General features: G+C 42.9%; 1 protein-coding gene across 34 annotated transcripts in view; it reads left to right on the top strand.

Annotated features, from left to right (window-relative positions):
- The first annotated feature begins 2961 nt into the window (after positions 1 to 2961).
- CFAP20DC (CFAP20 domain containing) overlaps positions 2962 to 26150 on the top strand; it is a 167205-nt gene continuing 144016 nt past the window's right edge. For 9 of the 34 annotated variants that reach the window (XM_043550785.1, XM_043550781.1, XM_043550782.1 and 6 more), the window contains exons 1-5: positions 3160 to 3311; positions 13947 to 14037; positions 16265 to 16354; positions 17811 to 17904; positions 20288 to 20360. In XM_043550785.1, coding sequence (XP_043406720.1) covers positions 14017 to 14037; positions 16265 to 16354; positions 17811 to 17904; positions 20288 to 20360 — 278 coding nt within the window. In that variant the 5' untranslated portion in view covers positions 3160 to 3311; positions 13947 to 14016. Of the gene's footprint in view, positions 3346 to 5548; positions 5658 to 13946; positions 14038 to 16264; positions 16355 to 17810; positions 17905 to 20287; positions 20361 to 26150 lie in introns of those variants that run through there. The other 25 variants (XM_043550773.1, XM_043550783.1, XM_043550772.1 and 22 more) reach the window with 19 other exon arrangements.

The following is a 26150-nucleotide window of genomic DNA, read 5'->3' as shown; positions in this document are numbered from 1 at the left end:
TAAAGAAGCCTGGTTTTAATATCACATATCAAATATTCTGTAGCACACTGAATAATCTAAATTAAGTCAATTCAGTTCCCAACATAATGCAGCTTACATTTGTATTTTAATTCAAAAGACAGGAGAACTAACCCCATATTGTGCTTGGGATCTTTCCATCAGGAAGGGGAGTCCATATGTTGGTGTTTCCTATGATATATTAAGGTGAAAAACGTGTGTTCATTGAAACAGGTTGTGAAGTGAATTGGGTTAAGTTTAGAGCATAGTAGAAGTGTACCAGAAGGTAAGAGACAAATTCACATTTTTCCTAAAAAAATTATTAGTCAAGCACTTACGAAAAGCTAAACACACCCTTTTTAGAAGTTCTAGTCAATGTATACTGTATAGTGGCCTAATTTCCAATCCTGATGTTTATACATCATTGTCATGAATTAGTAACCATGCAATATTTAAACAATTCAAATATAGCAGTAAAGTGAGCAGTTAAAGAAAAAGAAAACAGTGGTCTAAGACAGGTGAAGATGGCTATTGAACTAATAAGAAATTCTATAGCAGTCATTATAAATATATTGCTACCAATCACACCTCAGAAGCATGACAAGCTATTTAGTCTACACTGGGGCTAAGTTTTATGATGGTTGGTTACTTTCTGGTTTTTACATTGATTAACTGTAATTTGTGAGTCACAAGGTGCCTAGAGCAAAGGTTAGGTGCCTTTTTGGTACAAACTGGTAGAAATCTAAATAAATACATAATTAAATTGTAATGTTTCCCTCTCCCAGTGTCTCCATTTAATCATCACTCATTGCGGTTGGCAAAAGGCCTATTGGTCAGTTTTGTCCTGAACAGGCACATAGCTGCTTCCCCACATCACAGCTGCTTGCTACACTTATCTGATTAACCTTAGGCTTTTCTGCCCAAGTCTTAGCTTTTTGTGGAATTTTTCAGAACTTCAGGCCCTGCCTTCCTGTCACATAAGCTTCAGACTCTTTCGACAGAGCTGTGTGAAATGAATTTAACGTCACTTTAGCTTAAACTACAGAGTTCCACTACCATCTGTTGTCTCCCCAAAAAAGCCTAACAGTTCTTTCACCCTTCTTTGGAAGCTAACATCTTCTCTCTTTAGTCTTAACTCTGTAAACTATTTTTGTTATTTAATAAACTGTACCAATTTTACCATTAAGGTTGTCCTTAACTTCTCAAAATATCAGAATTGGAAAAGGTACAGCAAAGGGCAACAAAAATGATTAAGAGTGTGGAACAGCTTCCGGATGAGGAGAGATTAAAAAGAATGGGACTTTTCAAACTGGAAAAAAGATCACTGTAAGGAGATATGAGAGAGGTTTATAAAATAATTAATGGTATGGAGAAAGTGAGTACAGAAGTGTTATTTACCCCTTCATATAACAGAAGAACCAAGAGTCCCCCAATTAAATTAAGAGGCAGCAGGTTTAAAACAAACAAAAGGAAGTACTTCTTCACACAACACAGTCACCCAGTTAAACTCATTGCCAGATGTTGTGAAGACCAGAAGTATAACTAGGTTCAAAAAAGAATTAGGTAAGTTCATGCAGGATAGGTCGCAGCGATGGCTATTAGCCAAGATGGTTAGGGATGCAACCCCATGCTCTGAGTATCCCTAGCCGCTGACTGACAGAAACTGGGAATGAACGACATGCGATGGCTCATGCAATAATTGCCTGTTCTGTTCATTCCCTCTGAAGCACCTGGCACTGGTGGCTGTCGGAAGACAGGATACTGGGCTAGATGGACCATTAGTTGGACCCAGTAAGGCTGTTCTTCTGTTCTTTAGTACCCAACAAACTCTGATCAATACAATCTATTATGTGGTAATACAGCACAGGATACCATGTCTTCTAAAATCCCAAGGTAACATGAGACAGCCAGACAGGTTTCATAACTGATTTAACTCTTCCCCTCTCCCTACCCGGACTATACTATAATTCTACCCTACTAGGAAGCTGTGGAACTTTAAGGATTAAATTTAATAATCAACCAGGGTTGATTAAATTTAATCATCGGATGCATTTCCACTGAAAGCATCCGATGAAGTGAGCTGTAGCTCACGAAAGCTTATGCTCAAATAAATTGGTTAGTCTCTAAGGTGCCACAAGTCCTCCTTTTCTTTTAACCAGGGATGGGTTACTGAATTCTGAATACTCCTCTCAGTAAGAATGATCCTATATACGTTAAAGAAAAAAGACTGAAATTATATTCCTATGAAAAGGCAATAAACCTTTAGGAATAAACGGTGCTATCAAATGAACTATCATTACAAGAACGTCGGACTAAAACCGGAATCAAATTTACAAAAGGAAAAGGAGGACTTGTGGCACCTCAGAGACTAACCAATTTACTTGAGCATAAGTTTTCCCGAGCTACAGCTCGCTTGGAAACCCGCGACCCGACAGTCGCCCTCCGGCTCGCCACAGCCCAGCGCACGCGGCAAAGCCCGTGGGGAGCCCGGCTCAGGAGCGGGCGAGCGGTTCGCGGACACCCCCGCGCCCCGGGCCTTGCGCGCGGGCCCAGGCAGCGTTCGGGAGGTGCGGCCGGGCCCCCCCAGGCCGCCCCGCCACACGGGGGCACGAGGCCCCGCTGAGGGGCGCCTGCTCCCAACCGCCCCCGGGTCACCAGGGCCAAGTCCGCCCCCAGCCTGGGGACTCCCACCCCAGGCTCTCCCCCTCCCCTGCAGCCAGCCCGCGCCGGCCACGGGTGGGGGGTAATGCGGGGTCGGGAAGGCGGGGGGGGGGGAACGGCTGCAGTCTCCCCGTGCTGGGCCTCCCCGCTAGGCTCCCCTTTCCCGGCCCGCCTCCTCCACGGCCCCACCCTCGGCAGCCCCGCAGCGCGCCCAGCCCGCTCCCCGCCGCCCTTCCCTCAGCGGCGCGCAGCGAGCGCGGGGCCACCGCCCGGCCCCTCCCGCCCTCGGCTGTGCCCGGCAGCGGGGGAGCGCAGCCGCCTCGCAGCGGGGTGGGGCGCTGCTTGCGGGGCGAGCCAGGGATGAGGCGGAGGGCCAGCAGTTCCCGCTCTCCTGGCCTGTCGGGGGGGGATGGTGCTGGGGCCTATCGGTAACTCGGCGATCACCCCGCCCCCGCCACGCGTCTCCGCCCCCGCCCCCGCCCCCGGCACGCGTCTCCGCACGTCGCCATTGCAAACGGGCGGGCGGGCGCGAGCGGCCGCAAGCTCCGCCCACCCCCGTCGCCGCGCGGAGCCCGGGCCTCGGGAGGCGCAGGCGCAGCGTGTGAGCTCCGCCGTGGGCGCGGATTCCCCCAGGTGAGAGGCGAGCCCCGCAGGTGAGGGGCCCCGCCCCCCCGCACACTCCTCCTGGTGAGAACCCCCCCCCCCCGCCGCCAAGTGAGAACCCCCCCGTAGGTGAAGCGCTCTCCCCTCTCGCCCCCCCGCCAAGTGAGGAACCCCCCCCCCCCGCAGGTGAAGCTCTCTCCCCCCTCGACCCCCCCGCCAAGTGAGAAACCCCCCCCCGCAGGTGAAGCGCTCTCCTCTCTCGCCCCCCCGCCAAGTGAGAGCCCCCCCCGCAGGTGAAGCACTCTCCCCCTTCCCCCCCCCCCGCCAAGTGAGAGCCCCCCCGCAGGTGAAGCGCTCTCCCCCCTCGCCCCCCCCGCCAAGTGAGAGCCCCCCCGCAGGTGAAGCTCTCTCCCTCCTCGACCCCCCCGCCAAGTGAGAAAACCCCCCCCGCAGGTGAAGCGCTCTCCCCCCTCACCCCCCCCGCCAAGTGAGAGCCCCCCCCGCAGGTGAAGCGCTCTCCCCCCTCGCCCCCCCCGCCAAGTGAGAGCCCCCCCGCAGGTGAAGCGCTCTCCCCCCTCGACCCCCCCGCCAAGTGAGAAAACCCCCCCCGCAGGTGAAGCGCTCTCCCCCCTCACCCCCCCCGCCAAGTGAGAAAACCCCCCCCCGCAGGTGAAGCGCTCTCCTCTCTCGCCCCCCCCGCCAAGTGAGAGCCCCCCCCGCAGGTGAAGCGCCCTCCCCTCTCGCCCCCCCTGCCAAGTGAGAGCCCCCCCCACAGGTGAAGCGCTCTCCTCTCTCGCCCCCCCGCCAAGTGAGAGCCCCCCCCGCAGGTGAAGCACTCTCCCCCGCCCCCGCCAAGTGAGAACCCCCCCCACAGGTGAAGCGCTCTCCCCTCTCCCCCCCCCCGCCAAGTGAGGAACCCCCCCCCCCCCCCACCCCGCAGGTGAAGCGCTCTCCCCTCTCCCCCCCCGCCAAGTGAGAACCCCCCCGCAGGTGAAGCGCTCTCCCCTCTCCCCCCCCCCCCCGCCAAGTGAGAACCCCTCTGCAGGTGAAGCGCTCTCCCCTCTCGCCCTCCCCCACCAAGGGAGAACTCCCGCAGGTGAAGCACTCTCCCCCCCCCGCCAAGTGAGAACCCCCCGCAGGTTAAGCACTCTCCCCCCCCCCCCCCCCGCCAAGTGAGAACCCCCCGCAGGTGAAGTGCTCTCCCCTCTCGCCCCCCCCGCCAAGTGAGAACCCCCCTGCAGGTGAAGCGCCCTCCCCTCTCGCCCCCCCCGCCAAGTGAGAACCCCCCGCAGGTGAAGCACTCTCCCATATCACACCCCTCCCCCGCCAAGCAAGAACCCCCTGCAGGTGCAGCACTCCCCCCCCTCACACCCCTCCCCCGCCAAGTGAGAACCCCCCACAGGTGAAGCACTCTCCTCACTTGGCAGGGGGGAGTGAGAGGGAACCCCCCACGGTGCGGTGCATACCCCCCACACACACACTCCCCCAGGTGAAGCACTCTCCCCTGTTACACACTGCCTCAGGTGAGAACCTCCCGCAGGTGAAGCTCTCTCCCCCCTCCCCCCACCAAGTGAGAACCCCCCGCAGGTGAAGCGCTCTCCCCTCTCACTCCCCCGCCGCCAAGTGAGAACCCCCCCACGGTACTGTGCATGGCCTCCCCCCGCACACTCCCCCAGGTGAAGCACTCTCCCCTGTTACACACTCCCTCAGGTGAGAACCCCCGCAGATGAAGCACTCTCCCCTCTCACATCCCCCCACCAAGTGAGAACCCCCCCCCCCGCACACTCCCCCAGGTGAAGCACTGTCCCCTCTCACACACACACACACTCCCGCCAAGTGAGAACCCCTCATGGCGTGGTGCATGCCCCCCCTCCATGCACACTCCCCCAGGTGAAGCACTCTCCCCTGTTACACACTCCCCCCAGTGCGAACCCCCGGCAGGTGATGCACTCTCCCCTCTCACACACCACACACCCCCCCGCCAAGTGAGAACCCCCCATGGTGCGGTGCACGGCCCCCCGCCTCCATGCACACTCCCGCAGATGAGACCCCCCGGCAGGTGAAGCACTCTCCCCTTTCACACGCTGCCCAGGTGAGAACCCCCCCGCAGGTGTGGTGCATGCCCCCCCCATGCACACTCCCTCAGGTGAGAACCCTTGCCTTGTCACACACTCCCTCAGAGGAGACATTCTTCCTAGCTTCTCTCACACACTCCCCCTTGTGAGACCCCCATCCCCTTCATACACTCCCCAGGTGAGAGACTTAGGTGAGATGCTTCCCCTCCCAGATACAGTGCCCCAGGTGAGATGCTCATGCACTCCCCAAGGTGAAACCCCCCTGCAGGTGAGACCTTGCTTGATGCTGTCCTCTCTGCGCCCTCGCAATGGTCCCCACAGGTGAGCCCCTCCCAGCCCCCCTGTATTTCCCCAAATGAGCAGTGGTGGTGGGGATATTAACCCTCTCTGACGTTGGGTCTGGCCAGGCTGTGGTGGACAGGTAGTTCAGCTGTTCTTCAGTATTGCCATGGAAATGTATGTGCTTTGCCATTGCAAGGGGGTATTTTATAGGATGGCAGCCTGTCACAATTAACTGCAATGGCGGTGCTTTAAAATGTCATTGCTGTGTATCAGAACATCACTCTGTTGAAATGCGTGGAGAAGTGGTCTAAAATGTCTATTCCTTTATGGGGAGGGAGGCATGAATATAAAATATAATTATCTAGTAAGTGAATAAAACATACAAACTAAAATATGGGATGACACCCCCATGCCAAAGAACTCAAAGAACTGTTATTGAAATGCATAAGTCCAGTATGTACATGAGATTAACTCGAGCCATAATATTTGGATGAGGATCCAAAACTGTCCCCCCAAATTGGTGTTCAGCTCTGGGTTTTGCTTTGGGCTCCTCTCTAATTCAGTATTGCACTGTACAATGCTGAAAACAGACGAGGAGTGGTGTGTGGATGTTGGCAGTTTCTAGCTCCATGCTTATGAAATGCAGGATTTATATGATTCCTAAAAATCATATCAGTGATGGGAGTGACAACCCAACCTATTGTATGCTGTTGCCTGTGCCAGGATTCTTCTCTGCTATCTAGTCTTTGGTGCTTCATCCTAGTGTTAACGATGAGTCCAGGTTTTGTACGAATCTTTGATGCTATAAATGTAATCAGTTAAACTTACTAGACTTGTACAGTATGGATGACATCAAGCTATGTTCATTAAAATGTTTCATTTGCTGAAAAGTACAATAGCACTCATCTGAAAGCTTGAGTACTTTGTAGACAAAGGGACTCATTTATTATTGGTATTGGTGTTTGAGCTCATACGTAACGTATTGCAAACAATTGTTCATAGCTTTAACTTATAAAATAAACAGGTGTTTCATTGTTATATCCTGCAGTTTTCTGTAAAGACTATTTTTTACTTTGTTTTTATATTGAAACATTGATAGTCTTGGTGTGGGTAAAAAAGGATATTAATATACATCTGATATGTTAACTTGTATTTTGAGAAAATATATAGCAATGTGATGGACCTAGTTTTAAATATTCAGTATGTAGACTTCATTTGTCTAGAAGATGTTAAAACCTTTCATCTATGATTAACTGCTTTCTCTGTTGTGTTCCAGCCTATCATAAATCAGCATTAGCTTTAGGACTGTTATGCTGAGTTATATGTATTAACAGTCTTATACTGAAGTCTCCTTTCCCTGTCAAAAGTACTAGCTACAAATTCACTTCGTAGCATATTTTCAACAAATATGTTTACGAAATTCTAGAACCCCAATCTTCCAAACACATGCACATAACTTTACTCTTATGAATACCCCTATGGAAGTCAATGGGACTGCTCATATTAATCGAGTTAAGCATGTACATATGTGTTTACAGGATTGTGGTATGAGTCCCCACCCACATATCCAAACCCCTGCTGCAGAAATCATGGAGGTCACAGACTCGCAGCCTTACCAATGAGATACGGAATTAATTTCTTGCACGTAAATTGTGACAGATCATAAAACTAAGATTATGTAGCAAAAGTTCTGACATAAAGAGTAAATAGTAGGGGAAATGCCAGCGGTGCTGGATGGAGATATATTTGGATCTAAAATGGTGGTGGTGGATGAAGGTAATGAGGGACCCTAGGGTATATACTGTTACGTTGGAGTGAGTAGAAAAAAGAAAAGGAGGACTTGTGGCACCTTAGAGACTAACCAATTTATTTGAGCATAAGCTTTCGTGAGCTACAGCTCACTTCATCGGATGCATACTGTGGAAAGTACAGAAGATCTTTTTATACACACAAACCATGAAAAAATGGGTGTTTACCACTACAAAAGGTTTTCTCTCCCCCCACAAACCCACTCTCCTGCTGGTAATAGCTTATCTAAAGTGATCACTCTCTTCAAACTTCAAAACCAGACTCCAGCGAGAAACTGTTGAATTGGAATTCATTTGCAAATTTGATACAATTAACTTAGGCTTGAATAGAGACTGGGAGTGGCTAAGTCATTATGCAAGGTAACCTATTTCCCCTTGTTTTTTCCTATTCCCCCCCCCCCCCCCGACGTTCTTGTTAAACCCTGGATTTGTGCTGGAGATGGCCCACCTTGATTATCATACACATTGTAAGGAGAGTGATCACTTTAGATAAGCTATTACCAACAGGAGAGTGGGTTTGTGGGGACGGGGGGGAGAAAACCTGGATTTTTGCTGGAAATGGCCCAACTTGATTATCATCACTCTCTTTACAATGTGTATCACTTTAGATAAGCTATTACCATCAGGAGAGTGGGATGGGGGGAGAGAAAACCTTTTATAGTGGTAAACACCCATTTTTTCATGGTTTGTGTGTATAAAAAGATCTTCTGTATTTTCCACAGTATGCATCCGATGAAGTGAGCTGTAGCTCACGAAAGCTTATGCTCAAATAAATTGGTTAGTCTCTAAGGTGCCACAAGTCCTCCTTTTCTTTTTGTGAATACAGACTAACACGGCTGTTACTCTGAAACCTGTTGGAGTGAGTGAACCAGGCCATGACAGCAGAGCTTCAGAGGGCTCCCTGCACTGCCATAGGGCCTGTGAGACCTGATCCCTGCAGTCGCAAGATGCAGGTGGGAGAATCTGTGGTCTCAATAGGGCAAAGCAGAGACCCACAGCCAGGGCTGCGAGGAGGAGGATGACAACAAGCCCCTGGCTCTGGGGGAGGCCACCCACTGCTCTATGGCTCCTACACTATCAATATCCAAATAAAATCCGTGTCTCCCATGCTATTCAGATAAATGGGAGTATGCTGTATTTTGTTTTACACTGTGGAAAGAATTGTGAAACTAATGATTTTTTTAAAAAGTCAGTGTACAGATCAGGAGCACTGTAAAATAAGTCCTAGTAGGGAAAATGAATACGTCTTATAGTGTGACATAATTTTATAACTGCCTTCCTGATAGTTTATCATTGACTTTGGTGCTGCAGATTCTGTGTCCCCAGTTGGACAGATGCACTATACTAAAAGTACATGCTGTAGGGCAATAAAATAAGAATTTCGATCCCTGGCTGAAAAATGAGAGAATACTTCTTTTTTTACAGCATTCTATAAAGATGTTTGTTTATTTGAAAAAAAATGTTAAAAACTGGAGGACTTTAAATTTCAAGATACTGTAGTTTTTCCAAAAACTCTAGTCTATCTGGATTTTAAGCATTTTTGTCGGTCCAAAAATTAAGATTTTTTTGAGAGGTGTGGGGATGAAAGAAGGTGCAAATCTCAATTTTCCTAGAATGTTCTGCTTAAAGCATATATTATCATAACTCAGACAGTTCCATTAACTGTTGCGTTTCAATCCTTGCAATGCATGAATGTCATGCCCAATATAGGACTATAGTATGGAAACCAATCTGGGAAAGTCTTATGTTCCACTAGTGTTTGCAGTGCAGTTCTATCTGTGTTGGTCCCAGGATATTAGAGACTAATGACATTTAGTGCCTCACAGATGTGCCACTTAGTATTATCATAGTATGTACGCTATAAAAAAATTGTCATTCATTTTATGTTTAGTATCTCCAATAGCTACCAATCCTCATGCAGAAAATAAAATTAATTGTAGTCTTTTCTATTAAGTTAATGCAAGCACTCAAAATATTACAAGTAGGTAATATAAGCAAAATGTATTGCAGTGTGTTCCTCTGTATATTTATATTTTAGAAAAAACTATCATTTCATTGATACGTTCACAGCAATAATAAAGCTGTGTGAGATGAGTGAGTTTATCTAGTTTGGCCAGACACAAGTTTGCTTGCTCTATTTGGGTGTGATCCGACTTCCACTGAAGTAAGTGACAAGACTCCATTTATTAATTAGGACCAGCACAGTTGTTAGGTTTTTTTGGCAACTCCATGTGACGTTATTCAAATTATGTAATGAGCTAATTTGCATATTGCTAAATCTCAGCTTTAAAAAGTTGTGTGGATTTAGTACTGGTGAAAGGCATTAGTTTCATCCCTAGCAAATGAAATCTTCTGTTTCTCTGCACAGCAAGCTTCCAGTCCACACTGCCCTTCCAGCTTGCCTTAACCTGGATATGGGGGAAACTTCCTCTAGGTCCAACTGGGGTAGCCTCATCTCCATGGCCTTTGCAGTTCTTAACCTCAGCTGAGTCTGACAGTGGAATGTGCAGTGGGGAGTTTATGAAGTAGGAGCTGGAAATGAGACACACCAACCTCATTTTGTAGAGTAGTCACCAAATATCCATTAGATAGAAACAACTTTCAAGCTCTACAGAGCGCTAGGCTGGATTTAAACTGGTGGCTTGCAGGTGAAAGACTCTTTAGTTCATTAAAAGTGGGTATTCCGGTGCCCCAGTAAGTGCTGACTTAAAAGAAGTGAAGGAACATCAAATTTGCAAAGACAAGCATCAGAATTAGGGTTATCTGGGGTATCTTAATTCTGCCTCTTGTGTATCTGCCTCATGATACAATCTTTAATTACATAAGAACAGCCATACTGGGTCAGACCAACAGTCCATCTAACCCAGTATCCTGTCTTCCAACAGTGGCCAATGCCAGGTGCCCCAGAGGGAATGAACAGGCAATCATCAAGTGATCCATCCCCTGTCGCCCATTCCCAGCTTCTTGCAAACAGAGGCTAGGGACACCATCCCCGCCTATCCTAGCTAATAGCTATTGATGGACCTATCCTCCATGAATTTATCTATGTGTATATATATATATAAAAGATAAATTCATAATCATCACATGCTGTATTTTTCTCTGCATGAGACATCAGCAGAGTTTGAACTAGGACTTTAGATCTACGACACAGACCTCTTGCGCTTGAGCAGTTGCTAAAAAATTAACTGGTAGCAGAAGTAGGTTATTATCCTCTATGTGGATCAGTTCCAAGAGCAGGAGAAGACACTTTGTCTGTGCGTTACACCTCTATTTGTGAGAGAGTGGTGAAGTACTAAGTATAATGATTCCTAGGTTCTGATTCTGGCTCTGGGAGCAAAGTATGGTCTACTGGTTACAGCTGTGCTTGCAGACAGTATACCCAACCACATTGCTAACTAGCTTTGGCATGTTCGTTCTGAAAAGTAGAATGGCAAAGGGGATGAAATTTGGGTCCTTTATATTATAGACCAGAGTTCTGTTCCAAGGTGCATAAGACCATGTTCATCAGTAAGGGTGGTGAACAGCAAAAATATTAACAGCACTCTATGGAAGAAATGAGACAAGAACTCCAGGTATTTGGATTTGCAGTCTAGTGCAACTTCCCCCTACACCATTTTTTTTTTATTAGGGGCTCTCTGCCTTACATATCTATGTGTGACATTTTCCCAGAAATGCTGGAAGGCATGACAGAAGTGCCAAATGACACTTGGCCGATCTGGTCCTGATCTTTTGAAGCTGCAAGCCTGTGTAAAAGGGCTTTGGTCTGACAAAAACAAAACACAGCAACAGCAACTCAAACCCTTGGGTGATGGAATCCTCAGCCCCAAACTGACAGGGTGCCTGCACATCTGGGTCACAGTAATAAGTACATTATAAATACTTACTGTAAGAGGACATAACCTGTGCTATCGCCCTTTCACCACCTGCTTTCCATGTGAATTTTGGTTCAATGGATCAGCACGTTGGTCACTGTAAGATTTGCTTCAAAGTACGGTATTCTTGGCTAAGGAATGATTTGTGGAATGTTGAACATTCTTCTGGTTTAAAAGCCCCGAATAATAGCAAAGATGAGATCTGAATAGAGGACAAGAAAAATTAGAGCAATAAAATTTTCCAGAAATTGTTAATGTACTGCCAGACTGCTTTATTTATAGAACAAAGAAATAGTATACTGCTTTCAAACTTGTAAAATGACTAATTCATGGTTGTCAATTGTTACTTAATATAGTTATTAATGTGCCTTTCTTAAATAATTATACCAGTTACACTATCCGTTTCAGTTTCTTTTACTGACAAATAACTTGGTTGTAACAAATAGTGTGGTTTACAGTATGATACAAGCTATTCATCAAAATACTAGTAGACAGTATTGAATCAATAAAATTAAAATATTAATCAGTTAGCTCTCTAAGGCCCTGATTCTGCAAACATGTAGGTGAGTAATTTTACCCATGGAACAACTAGTGCATAAGTGTATGAAAGATCAGGGCATACATTTACTAATTCACCCAGAGTTATGTACCATTTTATAACATGTAAAGCTTCTAAATGCTTTTCAGTTCTGAAAGATCAATATTTTGGTGAAGCTAGTTCTTAAGATAAATGGTACGTGTGATTTGGAGAGATGCTAACCGTCCCTAATTTTCTGTAATCCTGATTTTTACATGTAATTACTAATCCAGGCTTATTCTACTATTTTTCAAGCATGCGCACACATACAGAGTATATAAAAATCTGTGTGTCACTCGCCACCACTTGGGTCTGACAAACACAGCAAGGAGTGCCATGGCCATGGGGGGCATTATTTTCTACCACCTCTATGGCACACGCACAGATTGCAATGAGGGTCTGATAGGAGGCAAGCTACAGCAATTTTGAATGGGTTGGAGTGCTGCTGGGTTCATCTCCCAAGCCACAGGCTGCACGTTGCACTTTGTCCCGTGTGGACCCTGCTGGCATGCTGTAAGTACCTAGAGTATGGTCACATAGTCCATTAGTGTCCACGCAGCCTCTAGCTTGCTGCCTGTCAGATCTTCATTGCACATTCTGGGGGAGAGGAGAGCATGAAGGGGCAGGAGGAGGCAGTGGTGGAGGAGAAGAAGAGGAGGAGGAGGATCATCTTGGGAAGGGGGTCAGACCTGGGACTGTTCAAGGAAATTAAAGTCCATATTTGGCATAAGAGGGCAGCATTCCTGGGACCAAGCTTTCCCTTCTCCCTGTTTGGGCGTGGGGGGTCAGGGATGAAATGAGGGGTGAGGACTAAGGAGCCAAGTCCCCCCACTTCTTGTCCATGGATAGCAAAAGGACTGGAGGGGAGGGGGTAGAGAGAGAGAGAGCCTGGTTTCTGTGTGTAGGGGGAAGGAGAGGGAGAGAGAGGTCCAACCAAGATCCCTAATTCTTTTCATAATTATGCTTAAACATCTCAGACATGGATGGCATCTCTGAGTTTGCTGGTAGGCATGTTATTTTGGTCCACTAACAGAACAGTTTCAGGATCTAAGGAAATATCACCATGTCCAAGATCATCTTAATTCTCTGAAGTATTCCATCTCTGAATTTAAGCACAAATGGACATTGCCAAAAGGTATACACTGTAGGCACAGTCCTGCAACAGTGCCCCTGTGAGTTGGTGAGTACTCTCCACTCCCACAGTGAGGGAACTTGCCACCTCCTGGGATTGGGTTCTAGATTAGCATTTAGGGCTTAAACCTGCAGGTGCGGAGCATATTTTGAGAAGTGCAGGGTACTCTCCGTTCCCACTGAAGTCAATGGGGGCAGTGGGCACTCAGCACCTATTTGGAGGTGCTTGGGTGTTTGCAGAATCAAACCCTTAATTCACCATAGTCCTGATTCTCCCGACGTGCAACACATCCTTCGTTCTCATTGGCTTCAGCATGCCTCTAGATAGGCACCTCTGCCATATCATTTGGTTTGATACTTACACTAGCCATCCTGAACGTAGAGTGATGAAATTTTTAAAAAAGTAACTTGTGGAATAAGTCTCTGCCTCACATCTCTGGTTGAAAATGAGGTTTCCATTATTTGTATTCCATAAATTTCTGTTTTTCTGTGTTAAAGTCAAAGCTCTTGTTTAATGGATTTTTAACCTTTTCCAGACAACAGTTGGTAGCAGTGAGAAATAAACAATATATGTTGAAGATAGGTTTGATGAGTAAATATATACTTTCTGAAGATTTTAAAAAGATAAGTGGATCCTCCTTTCTTAAAAATAAAGGCTAGGGATAGAGTGGCCATTTTAACTGGGTCTACCTGGAAGGTCAGGTTGAATGGTGGTTGTGTAAAGAAACATTGCTCAAGAGATGCCAACAGTATAAATCAGTTTTCTAATCTGAATTCCTTTGTGGTAGCTTTTTATGCTGAAGAGTTACAAGTTTGCTGTAATGAACAGTATTTTAGAAATGTGCTAATTGACTTTTAAAACATGGATTCCTACTTGATTATAGGAAGACTTTTTTAGTGGAATAATGTTTAACAATAAAATCTCTTGTATTTTCAGCAGCATCTGTAAGTCTTTATTACTCACTGGGGTGCTGACATTGTTTTCGAACTGTGAAATATCTGCAAGAATGTTCAGAAACGAGTATCAGGTAAAGCAGAAATTGCTATTTTTTTTACTTCCTTTCATTTATGTCTTCCAAAGCTGAAACGCAAACACCCTTGATGTTGAAACCTTCTTAGGTGTTTAATTGGTCAATATTTTTTAAACCTTATTTGCAAATATAGAAATAATAATTAATTTGCAAATAATATCAGATACAAACACACCCAAGTTTGTTTTTTCAAAAACTTTAGTACCTGTCTGAGATCTTGATCGTTCAGTCCTTTAATCTGTGAGTAGTTCTATTGACTTCAAGTTACCAGTGCAGTGGGTTTTGTTTGTTCCTTGTTTCCTCCATCATGGAGGAAATCTGGATCAATTGGTAAACTAGGTGCAGGCAAACAATCTGTGTTATATTATGACTAAATGTAAATGCATACATCTAGGAACAAAGAGTGTAGGCCATACATACAGAATGGGGAACTGTATCATGGGAAGCAATGACTGAAGATGATTGGGGGTGAGGATCATGGTGCATAATCATATGAACATGAGCTCCCAATGTGACGCTGTGGCCAAAAGGGCTAATGCAATCCTGGGATGCATCAACACAGGAATCTTGAGTAGGGCTTGTTTTGCCTCTGTATTTGACACTGGTGTGATAGCCGCTGGAATACTGTGTCCAGTTCTGGTGTCCACAATTCAAGGATGTTGATAAATTGGAGAGGGTTCAGAGGAGTCACAAGAATGATGAAAGGATTAGAAAACCTGCCTTATAGTTATAGAGCTTCTTAAATCTATTTAGTTTAACAAAGAGAAAGTTAAGGGGTGACTTGATTACAGTCTATAAGTGTCTATATGGAGAGCAAATAATTGATAATGGGCTCTTCAGTCTAGCAGAGAAAGGTGTAAAAATCTGTCCAATCGCTGGAAGCTCAAGCTAGACACATTCAGACTGGAAATAAGGTGTACATTTTTAACAATGCGGGTTATTAACCACTGGAACAATTTCCCAAGGGTCGTGGTAGATTCTCCATCACTGACCGTTTTTAAATCAAGATTGGATGTTTTTCTAAAATATATGCTCTAGGAATTTGGAGGGGGCAGGTCTGTCACCTATTATGCAGGAGGTCATCGTAGATGATCACAGTGGTCTTTGTGCCCTTGGAATTTATGAATATCTGAAATGAGCCCTTAATTACTAAACTCGGTTAAAGTGCAAAAGTGGCGTCTCAGAAACCGTCAGTAAAGTTCTGTTATGATTCATGATGGATGAAATATTGAAAAATCAAAAATCAACTGCATTGGCTACATCTCTTTACTAGAAATTAATAGATATTCTTCTGTTTAGATGAGCATTATTCAGAAAATCCTTTTAGGGTGATGTGGCAGGGCAGGGGTAAACCCCTTTAAGGCCCTGCCAAAATGCTGGCTGCAGCCTGCTCTCTGGCCAGGAGGCCAGGGGTAGAGACACAGCACAGGTATTCAGCAGGAAGCCCAGTTGCAAGCCCTAACAAGGGCTGGCTCCGAGGAACATGCTGAGCTAAGTACTGACAGCTGGGCTGAGGCACAAGAGGGCTATAAAAGCCCTGGGAAAACCTCAGCGTGGGGGGCTAGCCTGGGAGGAGACAGGAGGGTGGTATCGCTGTCTCCTTACCAAAGAAGGAAGCCTCAAAAGCCAGGAGGCCCTGGGGAGGGTCTGTGGAGCACTAGCTGTTGAGGGATCGGGGAACTGCACGAACACTGTAAATAAAAACACTTGGGTGATCCAGCAAAAAAAGGTGTGGAAGATTCTTTATTATACCAGCCTAAACACAGGGCGCATGCTCAAGTGGGAGGAAGCCTGCGGAGACAGGTGAGTTGCAGAAATAAAACACATGAAAATAATAGCCATTCACCTCTTGCATGTTTTTAGTATTTTTTACATGCCATGTTTAAGAATTTGGTGGGGTTTTTTTTGCTTGCATGTAAAGAAAGGACAATGGTAAAAATATATCCTATTTCCTTTACCAAAGAAGGTAGTGTTGTAAGGAAGCATGGACTCTGATGCTACAGTAAAATCAGACTATGAAGTCAAGAGTGCCATTTGTTGATTGTGTAAAAAAAAAAAAATGGTGGTGGTTGACTGTGGTCAATAATATTTATATTAACCAGAGTTAACTATTGTTTCATGAGCATTTGGTCTTACCTACTCGGATTTAGCAAACTGTGCTCAATGATGATGCTATGCTCAACACCTGGCTAGAGTGACATATCCTTAAACAATTTTATCACAGGGTGGCCCATTTGTTGAAATATTCAGTGCTCAAGGCAAGAATCCAGGAGCAAAATGGAAGATCTATGGCAGTCCATCAGCAATTTGGAAAGTAAGTTTTATGGGGGACTTATAAGACCTGAAGTATAAACCGTGGAAGAAAGTACATGAAGCTTAAAATTAGAAGGTAATGAGGGCTTTGACCTGACTATGGAAAAGTTGTCACTTGCAGTTCCGTCACCATAACAGAATAAATGACCACTTAAATTAGCACTTTATCCCTGCTTGCAAACTGGATTGGTCACAGCTGTAGTTTTATAGCTTAAATATTTCTAGTGGAACAAAGCTTAAAATAGTTTTGCTATTCTGATAACCATTGGGTCAAGTCTGGGCCAGTGGATCATGAATCACGTATCTGTCAACATATTTTATTTATAAAATATATTACGAAAAGCCAAAAATTTACTGAGAATATTATTATTACCATCTCTGCATTGTTATAAAATTCTTGTTGCTACATACCTCTTGACAGTCTTAAGAACAATCAAAGTAGCCTAACACTTTGGCTATAAGTTTGGGTTTTTTGCCATCTTAGACTCATAGAACCATAGAATTAGAAGGTTCAGCAAGGCTCATTCACTCTAATCTCCTTCCAAGATGCAGGGTTTGTTGTGTCTAAACCATCCAGATGGCTATCTGGCCTCTTCTTGAAAATCTTCAGTGAAGGAGCTTCCATGACCTCCCTAGGCAGTCTGTTCAGTTGTCCTACTGTTTTTATAGTTAAGAAGCTTTTCTTGGGATTTAGTCTAAATCTGCTATGCTGTAGTTTGACCCCACTGCCTCTTGTCTGCACTCTGTGGCAAGAGAGATCAACTTTTCTCCATCTTTTTTATGGAAGCCTTTCAAGTATTTGAAGACTGCTATTATGTCACCCGCTTAATCTCCTCTTCTCCAAACTAAACATATCTGGTTCCTTCAGCCTTTGCTTACGTGGCTTGCATTCCATCCCTCTGATGATCTTTGTCGCTTAGCTCTAGATCTTTTCCTGTTTTGTTACATCCTTTCTATACATTTGTGACCAAAATTGGACACCGTACTCCAGCTGAGGCCTAACCAGTGCTGAGTAGAGTGGTACTGTCAACTCCTGTGATTTTCATGCTATGCCTCTGGTAATGCAACCTAAAATTGCACTTGCTTCTTCTTTTTTTTTTTTTGGCAACACCCTTGCATTTTTGATTTATGTTGAGGTTGTGATCTACCACAACTCCCAGATCCTTCTCAGCAGTGCTGCTGTCAGGCCAGTTATCCCCCATTCTTTATTTGTGCGTTTGGTTTTTTTCCCCCTAAGTGTAGCACCTTACATTTGTCTTTGTTGAATTTTATTTTGTTGTCTGTAGCCCAGTTCTCCAATGTATCAAGATTCTTTGAATTTTAGCTCTACCTTCCAAAGTGTTTGCAACTTTTTCCCCCAGCTTTGTGCCATCTGCAAATTTGGTTAAGTCTTCTTGATTAAGAGAATGATAAAAGGTTTGTTTGTTTGTTTGTTTTTTCATTGTTCCTTTTTATAGGAATTTGATAAAGAAGTAAAAGGCTTTGTTTTTGTCCTTGAAGGAAGCAGTCAAACAAACAAGATTCAGCTACCAAAGGAAACTAGACAAACTCGTAAGTATTGAGGCATTACAAATATAAGATGTTGTTCTGTACTAATCCAGTACTACTCCAAGATGTAGCTATTTGCGATATTGTCTTCCTTTGGGCAGCTCCTCTGTCAGGGGACTGAAAGGTCACTTTTCAGCAAGACAGTTGTTACCAATAAGTAGACGTTTACAATTAAACACATTGGGGCAGATCCTCAGCTGGTGTGGTTTTTGCTCAAGGTCAAACCTAACTTAGGTTCTGCTCCAGTAGACGTTGTTGTCAATAAAAGTCTGTCTGTCTCAGCAGGCATTGAATGGGCCTCTTAATCGCTCTTTCATCTTATTCTTAAAATGGTGATATTTACTCACTTTATAGAGCTGTGAGGCTTAATTGTTTGTAAAGAGTTTTTTTGTGTTTGATAAAATGTGCTCTACAGTCTAAGATTGATCATTTCTGATTACTTTTTACAAACAGTTAGTTGTTTAGATCCATGACCTTTTTTAAGTTAGAGTAGAAATAACAAGGGGCGAGAAGTTATTCAACAAAATAAAACTTCAGTTTTGCAGAATTTCTTACCTGAATATTTTTCATGTGATTTCCTACTCCCACCCCCCCAGTGGCTCAGGGAACTTAACAAGCAGTATTACAGTCATATCTATCTTAACATTTCAAGAGCTAGCTCGTCAGGTTGTTTAAATCCGCATTGCTCCATTAAACTCAATGGAAAGACACTCTGATTTATACTACCTGAGAATCTGGCCCTAAATCATATATACTGTACCTGTTTTGAAATCTGCTAAACTAAACAGTGAGCGCTAGAAGACCTGTTAACTTAAGCTCCATGTCTGCTCCCCCTTCCAAAGGCATGGGATTTTATTTGTTGACTCAGGGTGGGTGGCCAATGGGAACAGAATTCCTACAGGAGCCATGTTGTTGTGGATGAGGGAGTAGCCCGGGCAACTGTTCAGAGGCAGTGAGCTTTTGCATGCTTGATCTCAGTTTCTGAAGACCTCTTGAGATCCATGTTGCTCTTGGAATAATACTGCTTTAGGATCTTAAAACGCCTGCCAATTCAATAAAAAGCCAACTCTCTCCTTCACTAATGGAACCAATAAGAGGAAACTACAAATTTCAACTCATGGATACTTGTATAACCTGCAAGTGTGTGGCTTTTCCTGAATAGGAAAGTATCTTAAAGTTTTCTGGTTTGCTCCCCAATTAAGCTATATTTCTACTATTTTAAACTTCAGAACTAGATCTGCCTCATAGATTCTAAGACCAGAAGGGAACATTATCGTCTAGTCTGACCTCCTGAATAGCACAGGCCACAGAATTGCCCCAGAATAATTCCTTGAGCAGAGCTTTTAGAAAAAAAAAATCCAATATTGATTTAAGAATCATCAGTGATGGAGTATCCATGGAAACCCTTGGGAAATTGTTCCAATGGTTAATTACTCTCTCCAGTGTGGGTTTTGTTTTGTTTTTTGCCTTATTTGCAATCTGAATTTGTCTAGCTTCAGCTTCCAGCCATTGGATCTTGTTATGTTTCTCTGCTCAATTGAAGAACCCATTATTAAATATTTGTTCCAGTGTAGATACTTATAGACTGTAATCAAGTCTCCCCTTCGCCTTCTATTTTTAAGCTAAATAAATTAAGCTCCTTGAGTCTTTCACTATAAAGCATGTCTTCTAATCCTTTAATAGTTTTCATGGCTCTTCTCTGAACCCTCTCCAATTTATCAATATTCTTCTTGAACTGTGGACACCAGAACTGGATGCAGTATTCCAGCAGTAGTCAAACCAATGCCAAATATAGAGCTCAAATAACCACTCTACTCCTGCTCAGGATTTGCCAATTTATGCATCCCAGGACCTCTTTAGCTCTTTTGGCTGCAGCATCACACTGGGAGCTCATGTTCAGCTGACTACCTGCTCCAATCTCCAAATCTTTTTCAGAGTCATTGCTTCCTAGGATAGAGTCCCCCATCGTGTAAGTGTGGTCTCAGTTGTCATCATTAGGATTGCATTTATGATTTATTGTTTTTGATTAAGTAGTGAGTAATTGCCACATGCTTTTATAATAATCTTGGTGTGAACTTTTATGTGTCTTTGTGGGATATGCTGTTTATATGCTCTCTGAACACTATGAAGAATGGTAAATAAAAAAAATTACATTCCTTTTATTTTCATAAGAATTCCACCAAAACCACAAATGGGACTTTTTAAAAGGAACATTTTTATTACAGTTTGATTTGGTTTTCTTCGGTTCTTTTCTGCTTTCGAAAGTTGTGTGAACCTTGGGAAATGGTATTGCAGCAGTATAGCTATATGTCATTGAAATGCTAAATGGTGGAGTTTGCTTTGTGTGTGTATCCATAGCTATATATTTCTTTGTCTCTGTTTCTAGTTGGACTGATCCAGCGGTTTCTGGTACTTCAGATTTATGTGCCATTGGGACAAGACTTCTCTACTGAATTGCTGTAAGAGACGCAGAACTTCATAGCATGTTTTATGTATAGTAGACACTTGATCAGATGAACCAATACCAACAGCCATTAATTCTGTGTGGCAGATTTCATGTCGAAGAGCGGTGATTTATGACATCAGCATAAGTAATTTTGATCATTATTTGTCAGACACCTCTATTTTCTGACCTTTCCCTGAGAATAGAAAGTAAATTCTATTTAACAAAACTTAAAAATACTTATTGTGACAGTACGCAGACTAAACTATATGCAGCTACGTGGAAAAGATGGGTGCTTTTAAATTCCTCTTAAACTGCTGAAGAGTATCAAAAGTGGTGTGTATTAAATATTTAGGTCTCCTCTGGCAGGGAAAAAAAGAAATACTGTTTAGTTTAAGGACATTTGGGAGAACCCTGTCAGTTTAATTATTTTTGTACCTAAAGGAGAAAAGAATGAAAGTCATTGACTTTGTTCAGCTGTGCATTTAGTGAGATCAGTACATTACTAATGTAGCATATTGGTTCTTTTGGATGATGCTTAAAACCTTCCAGGGTTGCCTGTTGAATTGTTGATAGTGAAGCTAGATGGTGAAATTTACAGATTCACTGAAGTAAAAAGATTCTGCCTCAAGCCAAAAACAGAGTGATTGTTCATTTTCTTGTCAGTAAACTGATTATTTGGCCTAGCAAATGGTGAAGGAAAAAAATGAGTTTCTCTTAATGCTGCTTCTCTCAACTCATAGTGTACCTCTCCTGCTAATCCATTGATTGAGAGGTCACATGCCTGATTTAAATGGATGTTATGCCTGCTTACATCCAAGGCTAAATATGACATGTTGTTTTTAGTGGATAATGTCCTGAAAATCCTAAAATGTCTTTATTTTTGTCCGCCAGCCTGTTGCCAAGAACTAAACTAAACCAAATGCTGTGTAGGACCAAGACCAAAATTTGTCTTTGTGATGTAGGCTTGATTTGTAGCAGGACATGAGCTGTAAGATCAGACTAACGCTATTGCCAGAGCTGTGCTGATGTTATCAAAGATGCTGGTGCACAAACAAACCTTTCTCTGCAACACAGGAAAAACATATTTACTGAATGGAAAAGTACAACATTGCTATGAAATTTCATTTACTCTTCTTAGAGGGCATTGCAACCAGTAAAAAGCTTGTAATGAGGCCTCACCTCTCGAGTCCTTTGGCTTTTCCCATTCTGACCATAACCATATGTTCCTGCTACGCCATTCCTTATGCATCTATCACCTTCCAGACAATTCTTCACCACCCCAAAGAAGAGGGTCTTTTGTTTCCCCTACTGTCTGATGTTAAGAGATTTAATGTCCCTAGAATAGCAAATTTGAAATGGGCCTCTTGCTAACAGGTCTTGGGTGCTTTTGTCCTTAGACAATGTTTAAACAAAGGAATTTAGATTTTACCTGCCCACATGAACCATATAGAAGTAACATAGGTGTTACGATACAATGGATACATAGGCTTAGTGCAAGATCATAAGGAAATACAGAAGAGTTCATGTGTAATATAAAATTATAAAGCAGATGTAAGGAATCCATCACCTACTACAAAGAGTTTCAGAAGCTGGAGACAGAGTTCTTAAAGGGTAACTCAAAATTCTAACTTCCATAATTTTTTTTTTTAATTTATTGGTTGTTGAAAACTGAAGTCTTTCTGTAATTTATGAATAATTCCTGAGGGACTGAGAATTATCAGTTCATTTTCTACATTTCCACTCGTGGGAATGGTATTCTATGATACCTTGAGCACAGAACCTCTATCCAAAGCCTGTGGGGCGTCATTTGAAGTCGGAGGCAGTTTTGCTTCTTGGGACTCCAAGATTGGGCCTTGAAAGCATAGCTTCTGAAAGAACTATTTTACAACTACAATAAATGCATTTATGCTACTTCTAAGCAGGATATTACTGAATATGATACTGTTTTTTCTGCTGTTATCTTAGCAAATGTAGATCCTTTGGTATTTGCCTTTCCTGACCCCAATATTTTGTTATGTAAAGGGGCTTCAACTAATGTTAACCTTCTACCATATTTCCAGAGTTACAGGCATGAGCCAATTTCAATATTGTATATTTAACCTGAGAAGCTACTTAACAATAGAGTTTCTTGCTTCTAAGTTTTTCCCTCGGTGTTGACCTATTTTGTAAAGGTAAAACTAATATATATGAGTAGGCTTTCATTCTTGAATTCTTATCCCCCAGAGCCCCTGCTTGTGGATTTGAGTTACTGTCTCAAAACTTAACAAAATGTATAGGGAGCTTCCTACCTGATTGCGCAAATTGGGATCTTTAGTATGTGATGGGGAGATGATGGAGAGTAGGGCACTACTCTGAGAACTGAACAGGAATCATGCCTGCAGCTAGGCCCTCATATATTCTGAGATCTTGTAGAATTTGCTGCAGAATCTATATATACCTCAGAATTGTGCTCCAAAATATAACCCTTCATTTAAAACAAACAAAAAGTACTTGTAGCATTCAGGGTTGCAAAGATAACTTTCCAAATATGAGTCTGTTTTACACTGATGCAGTGTTGTCTACTGGCTCTGAATTATTGCCTCTGAGAAATTTGAACTGTCCCATGCATCTCAATGGGGCATTAATGCTGGAATTTAAGTCTCATAATGTAATTGTCAATTTTAACTGAATTATTAATTGTTTTGATCAAATCATCTGGTTGATGTGCCTATCCCACAATCTCCTCCTGCCTGCTTTGGTGGCAAGGTCTCCAGATATGCAAATCTAGTTCTCCTCGATTTTGCCTGCAACTCCCCTTCCCTTCCCCCCCCCCCCCAAATTGACAGTGTATTGTTATGCACTGTTCATGCATTGTGTTAATTTTTTACCAAATTCAATGGAACATTGACAGCTAAAAATGTAGACGCTGCATAGAATTGAATTTAGTGCTTTAAGATATATTTTACAGATTTTTATTTATTTTCCTGTAATAGTTCTTTGGTTTTATGACTTAGAACTTAAGGCCAAGATTTTCATATGTGAATATGGATTTAGGGTACCTCAGTTTTTAGGTGGCCAATTTAGGACACTCCAAAGGGCCTGACTGCTGAGCATCCATCCTCTGAATATTTCTAAAGAATCAGGCCCCTTTTAGAAGTCTCTTAAGTCAGGTACCCAAAACCGAGGCACCAAAAATTGGTAATCACTTTTGAAAATCTGAGCCTAAATGCATAGGAATTACAATACTGGATCAGATCTCCTTCTGAACTGAATTAAATGAAGTTAAAAATACATAAATAATTTCCTAATATTACCCTGGCATGCAAGCAGTTGCTGTGGTTTGCAAGAATGTTATGCAAGTGCAAATAAGAAGAGACATAGTTCGCACAAACTTGACTGGAAGAGAGGTCTCTACAAGGCAATCTTTCTGTTTAGATGAAGTCCAAATTGACAACATTTAGAACCTCTGGTCTAGAATATTAGTTCAAGCAAATATATTAAACTTAGATTTTTTTCCCTAATGAGGGAGTTGACCACTTAATTGTATGTAAATGTAGTGTTTGTAGAAGACAGGAACTTTAAGATATATAAAAAGTCCATAGCACAGGTACAGTATAGGCAATATTTGTGAGAGGAAGTACCAGAATGTGTGTCAAATATTGTAAGAATAGGATTTCAAGCTTAATAACTCCCTTTTCTCTTCCTGTTTTTTTCCCTACTGTGTATACCTTTTGTCTTATTTCAGTTGTTTCCTTACTGTCTTTGTGCCTGTTCTTTCTTTATCATTTGTCTTCAGTCCTTTCTGCCTTGCTTTGCTTTCTCTTACAATTTGTCCTTTTATTTTTAACCTTGAAAGAAACTTCTTTGGTTTGTACTGCATTATTTAGCCCACTACACAAAAGATTGCTTGTGTTGAGCACTTTTAATAAAATTGTGTTAATTTTAATTGTTTGAAAATTTAACAAATTGAAATTGCCTTTAGACCACTATTAATTGTCTGTTTTTTTGCAGTGGTTAGGTATTTCCCTCTAATGAGCACAGGACAAGAGGGTTAGAGCAAAGTGTAGTCACCTGCTTCCTCAGCATGGGCATACCATGTACAGCTCTGAAATAGTCTTCTGTTGAAGTAGAAATTAAAGTGCTGTGAAATGTTTTTAATTTCTCCTATTTCATTGAAGGGGGTAGAATTCAGCTAAATGCCTTGTAAGGCATTTTGAATTCCACCTCTGCTATGCTCTAATTTTTAAAGGAATTGTAGAACAGGAGGCTCCCTTTCTCCACCCTTGATGGACTGTGATCCTCCCCTACATGGTGGTGGTAGGTCATAATATTTCCTGAGTTGATTAGACGACCAACAGGAAAGAAAACAAATTCTCTAGAATATTTCAGAGTAAATGGGAAAGTAGGAACAAAGAGAAAGGAAATCAAGTTGTTTAAATAGGAGAAGAAAACTGCATGGTATGTGAAGCATTTTTGAAAGAAAGGGGGGAAAAATATATGAACGTGGATGGTGGGATGAAAGTAACTCCTCTCCTTTTTGGATGTTAAAGTATTGGAAATCAGAACGGTAAAGAAGGCACCAACCACATGAGGCTAGAAAATGAGTCCTTGTAGTCCAGGAAACAGACCATGCGAGTTGCTCACTTTATTCCAGGCTAGCAGAGTAACATTTAAACTTATGCTGAGGTGCTGCACATTTTTTCCACCTGTGCTGAAATGCCCAGTGTATCGCATTATCATTCCACTGCTTAATCTTGTTTATAGCATTAAGTCTGCTAAGTAAAGACCACTATATTGAAGTCTGCAGAATAGCTTCCATTAAAACACTCACAACTTACCAAGAACTTCACTTTTTAGGTTGAAACTTTCCATATTTGGTGTATCTTTAGTATGAATATGTTTTGAAAGTTTGAGGAAACTCATGTAAAACTGAAAAATCCACTTTTCCCTTTAAAGAATAATTCTAACATACTTTTTGGCCCAACTCTCAAACTTGGCACGTGAACCGTCCTCAAAGAGGCTTTATTTATAACTGAAGTTCAAAGAAAATAGGATTTGTATCTTCAAGTTGTTTGAAAATTGCATACTGAGCAATCACAGGGGAGGGGGGGAGAGAGAGAGAGAGAGACTGACTCTGTTCTTCCGTAGCTTGGGAAGTTTATATTTTTGAAAACAATATGAGCAGAAATAATAAGAGGCATTGAATGGGGAAGCCTAAATATGCTCTTAACTTGCACCCATTAACATCCTGGCTAACCCTCCAACTATTGGAATACATTTTTAATTTTCCTGGTCTCTTGAGCTTTGTACCACAGAATTGACTGGGTCCTACAGAACTCAGGATATGTGAAATGAACAGTTGTGGAGTAAGTACAACTTGCTCCTAGTTGGGAAGCAGCTCTACAGTATTTTAGGCTCATTGGTTTAGGAAGGGTCCCGAGGCTTATCCCTATTCCTCCATGTCTCAGAGGGTAAATTCCTAATTAGGTCTTGACTGACTGACAGAGGTATGGTTGCAGTCCTTTTAAAAGTGAATGAGTGCTTCAATTAAGTTCTCAATCTTTGAAATACACCTTGCACTATCCGGCCCATCATTTCTACTATTTAATACCTCAAATTTTCCTCGCTAACAAGTAATATCCAACTACCAAAGCCTGCAGGAAGAGATGGGGCCTGCAGTGTGCTGTAAAGGTCAGTAGACTCAGGCTCTGAATTATATATTTAATGTACATTAAGCTGTACTAGTATGTGCCAGGTTTTTTGGGTTTTTTTGAGTGTCCTGAGTTTCCAGGCTAGAATTGAGAGGCAGGAATCAGGGTCAGAG

Source organism: Chelonia mydas, chromosome 7 (assembly GCF_015237465.2).
Source record: "Chelonia mydas isolate rCheMyd1 chromosome 7, rCheMyd1.pri.v2, whole genome shotgun sequence".
NCBI lineage: Eukaryota > Metazoa > Chordata > Testudines > Cheloniidae > Chelonia > Chelonia mydas.
The sequence above is the reverse complement of the archived record's forward strand: the minus strand, read 5'-3'. Positions and strand labels throughout refer to the sequence as shown.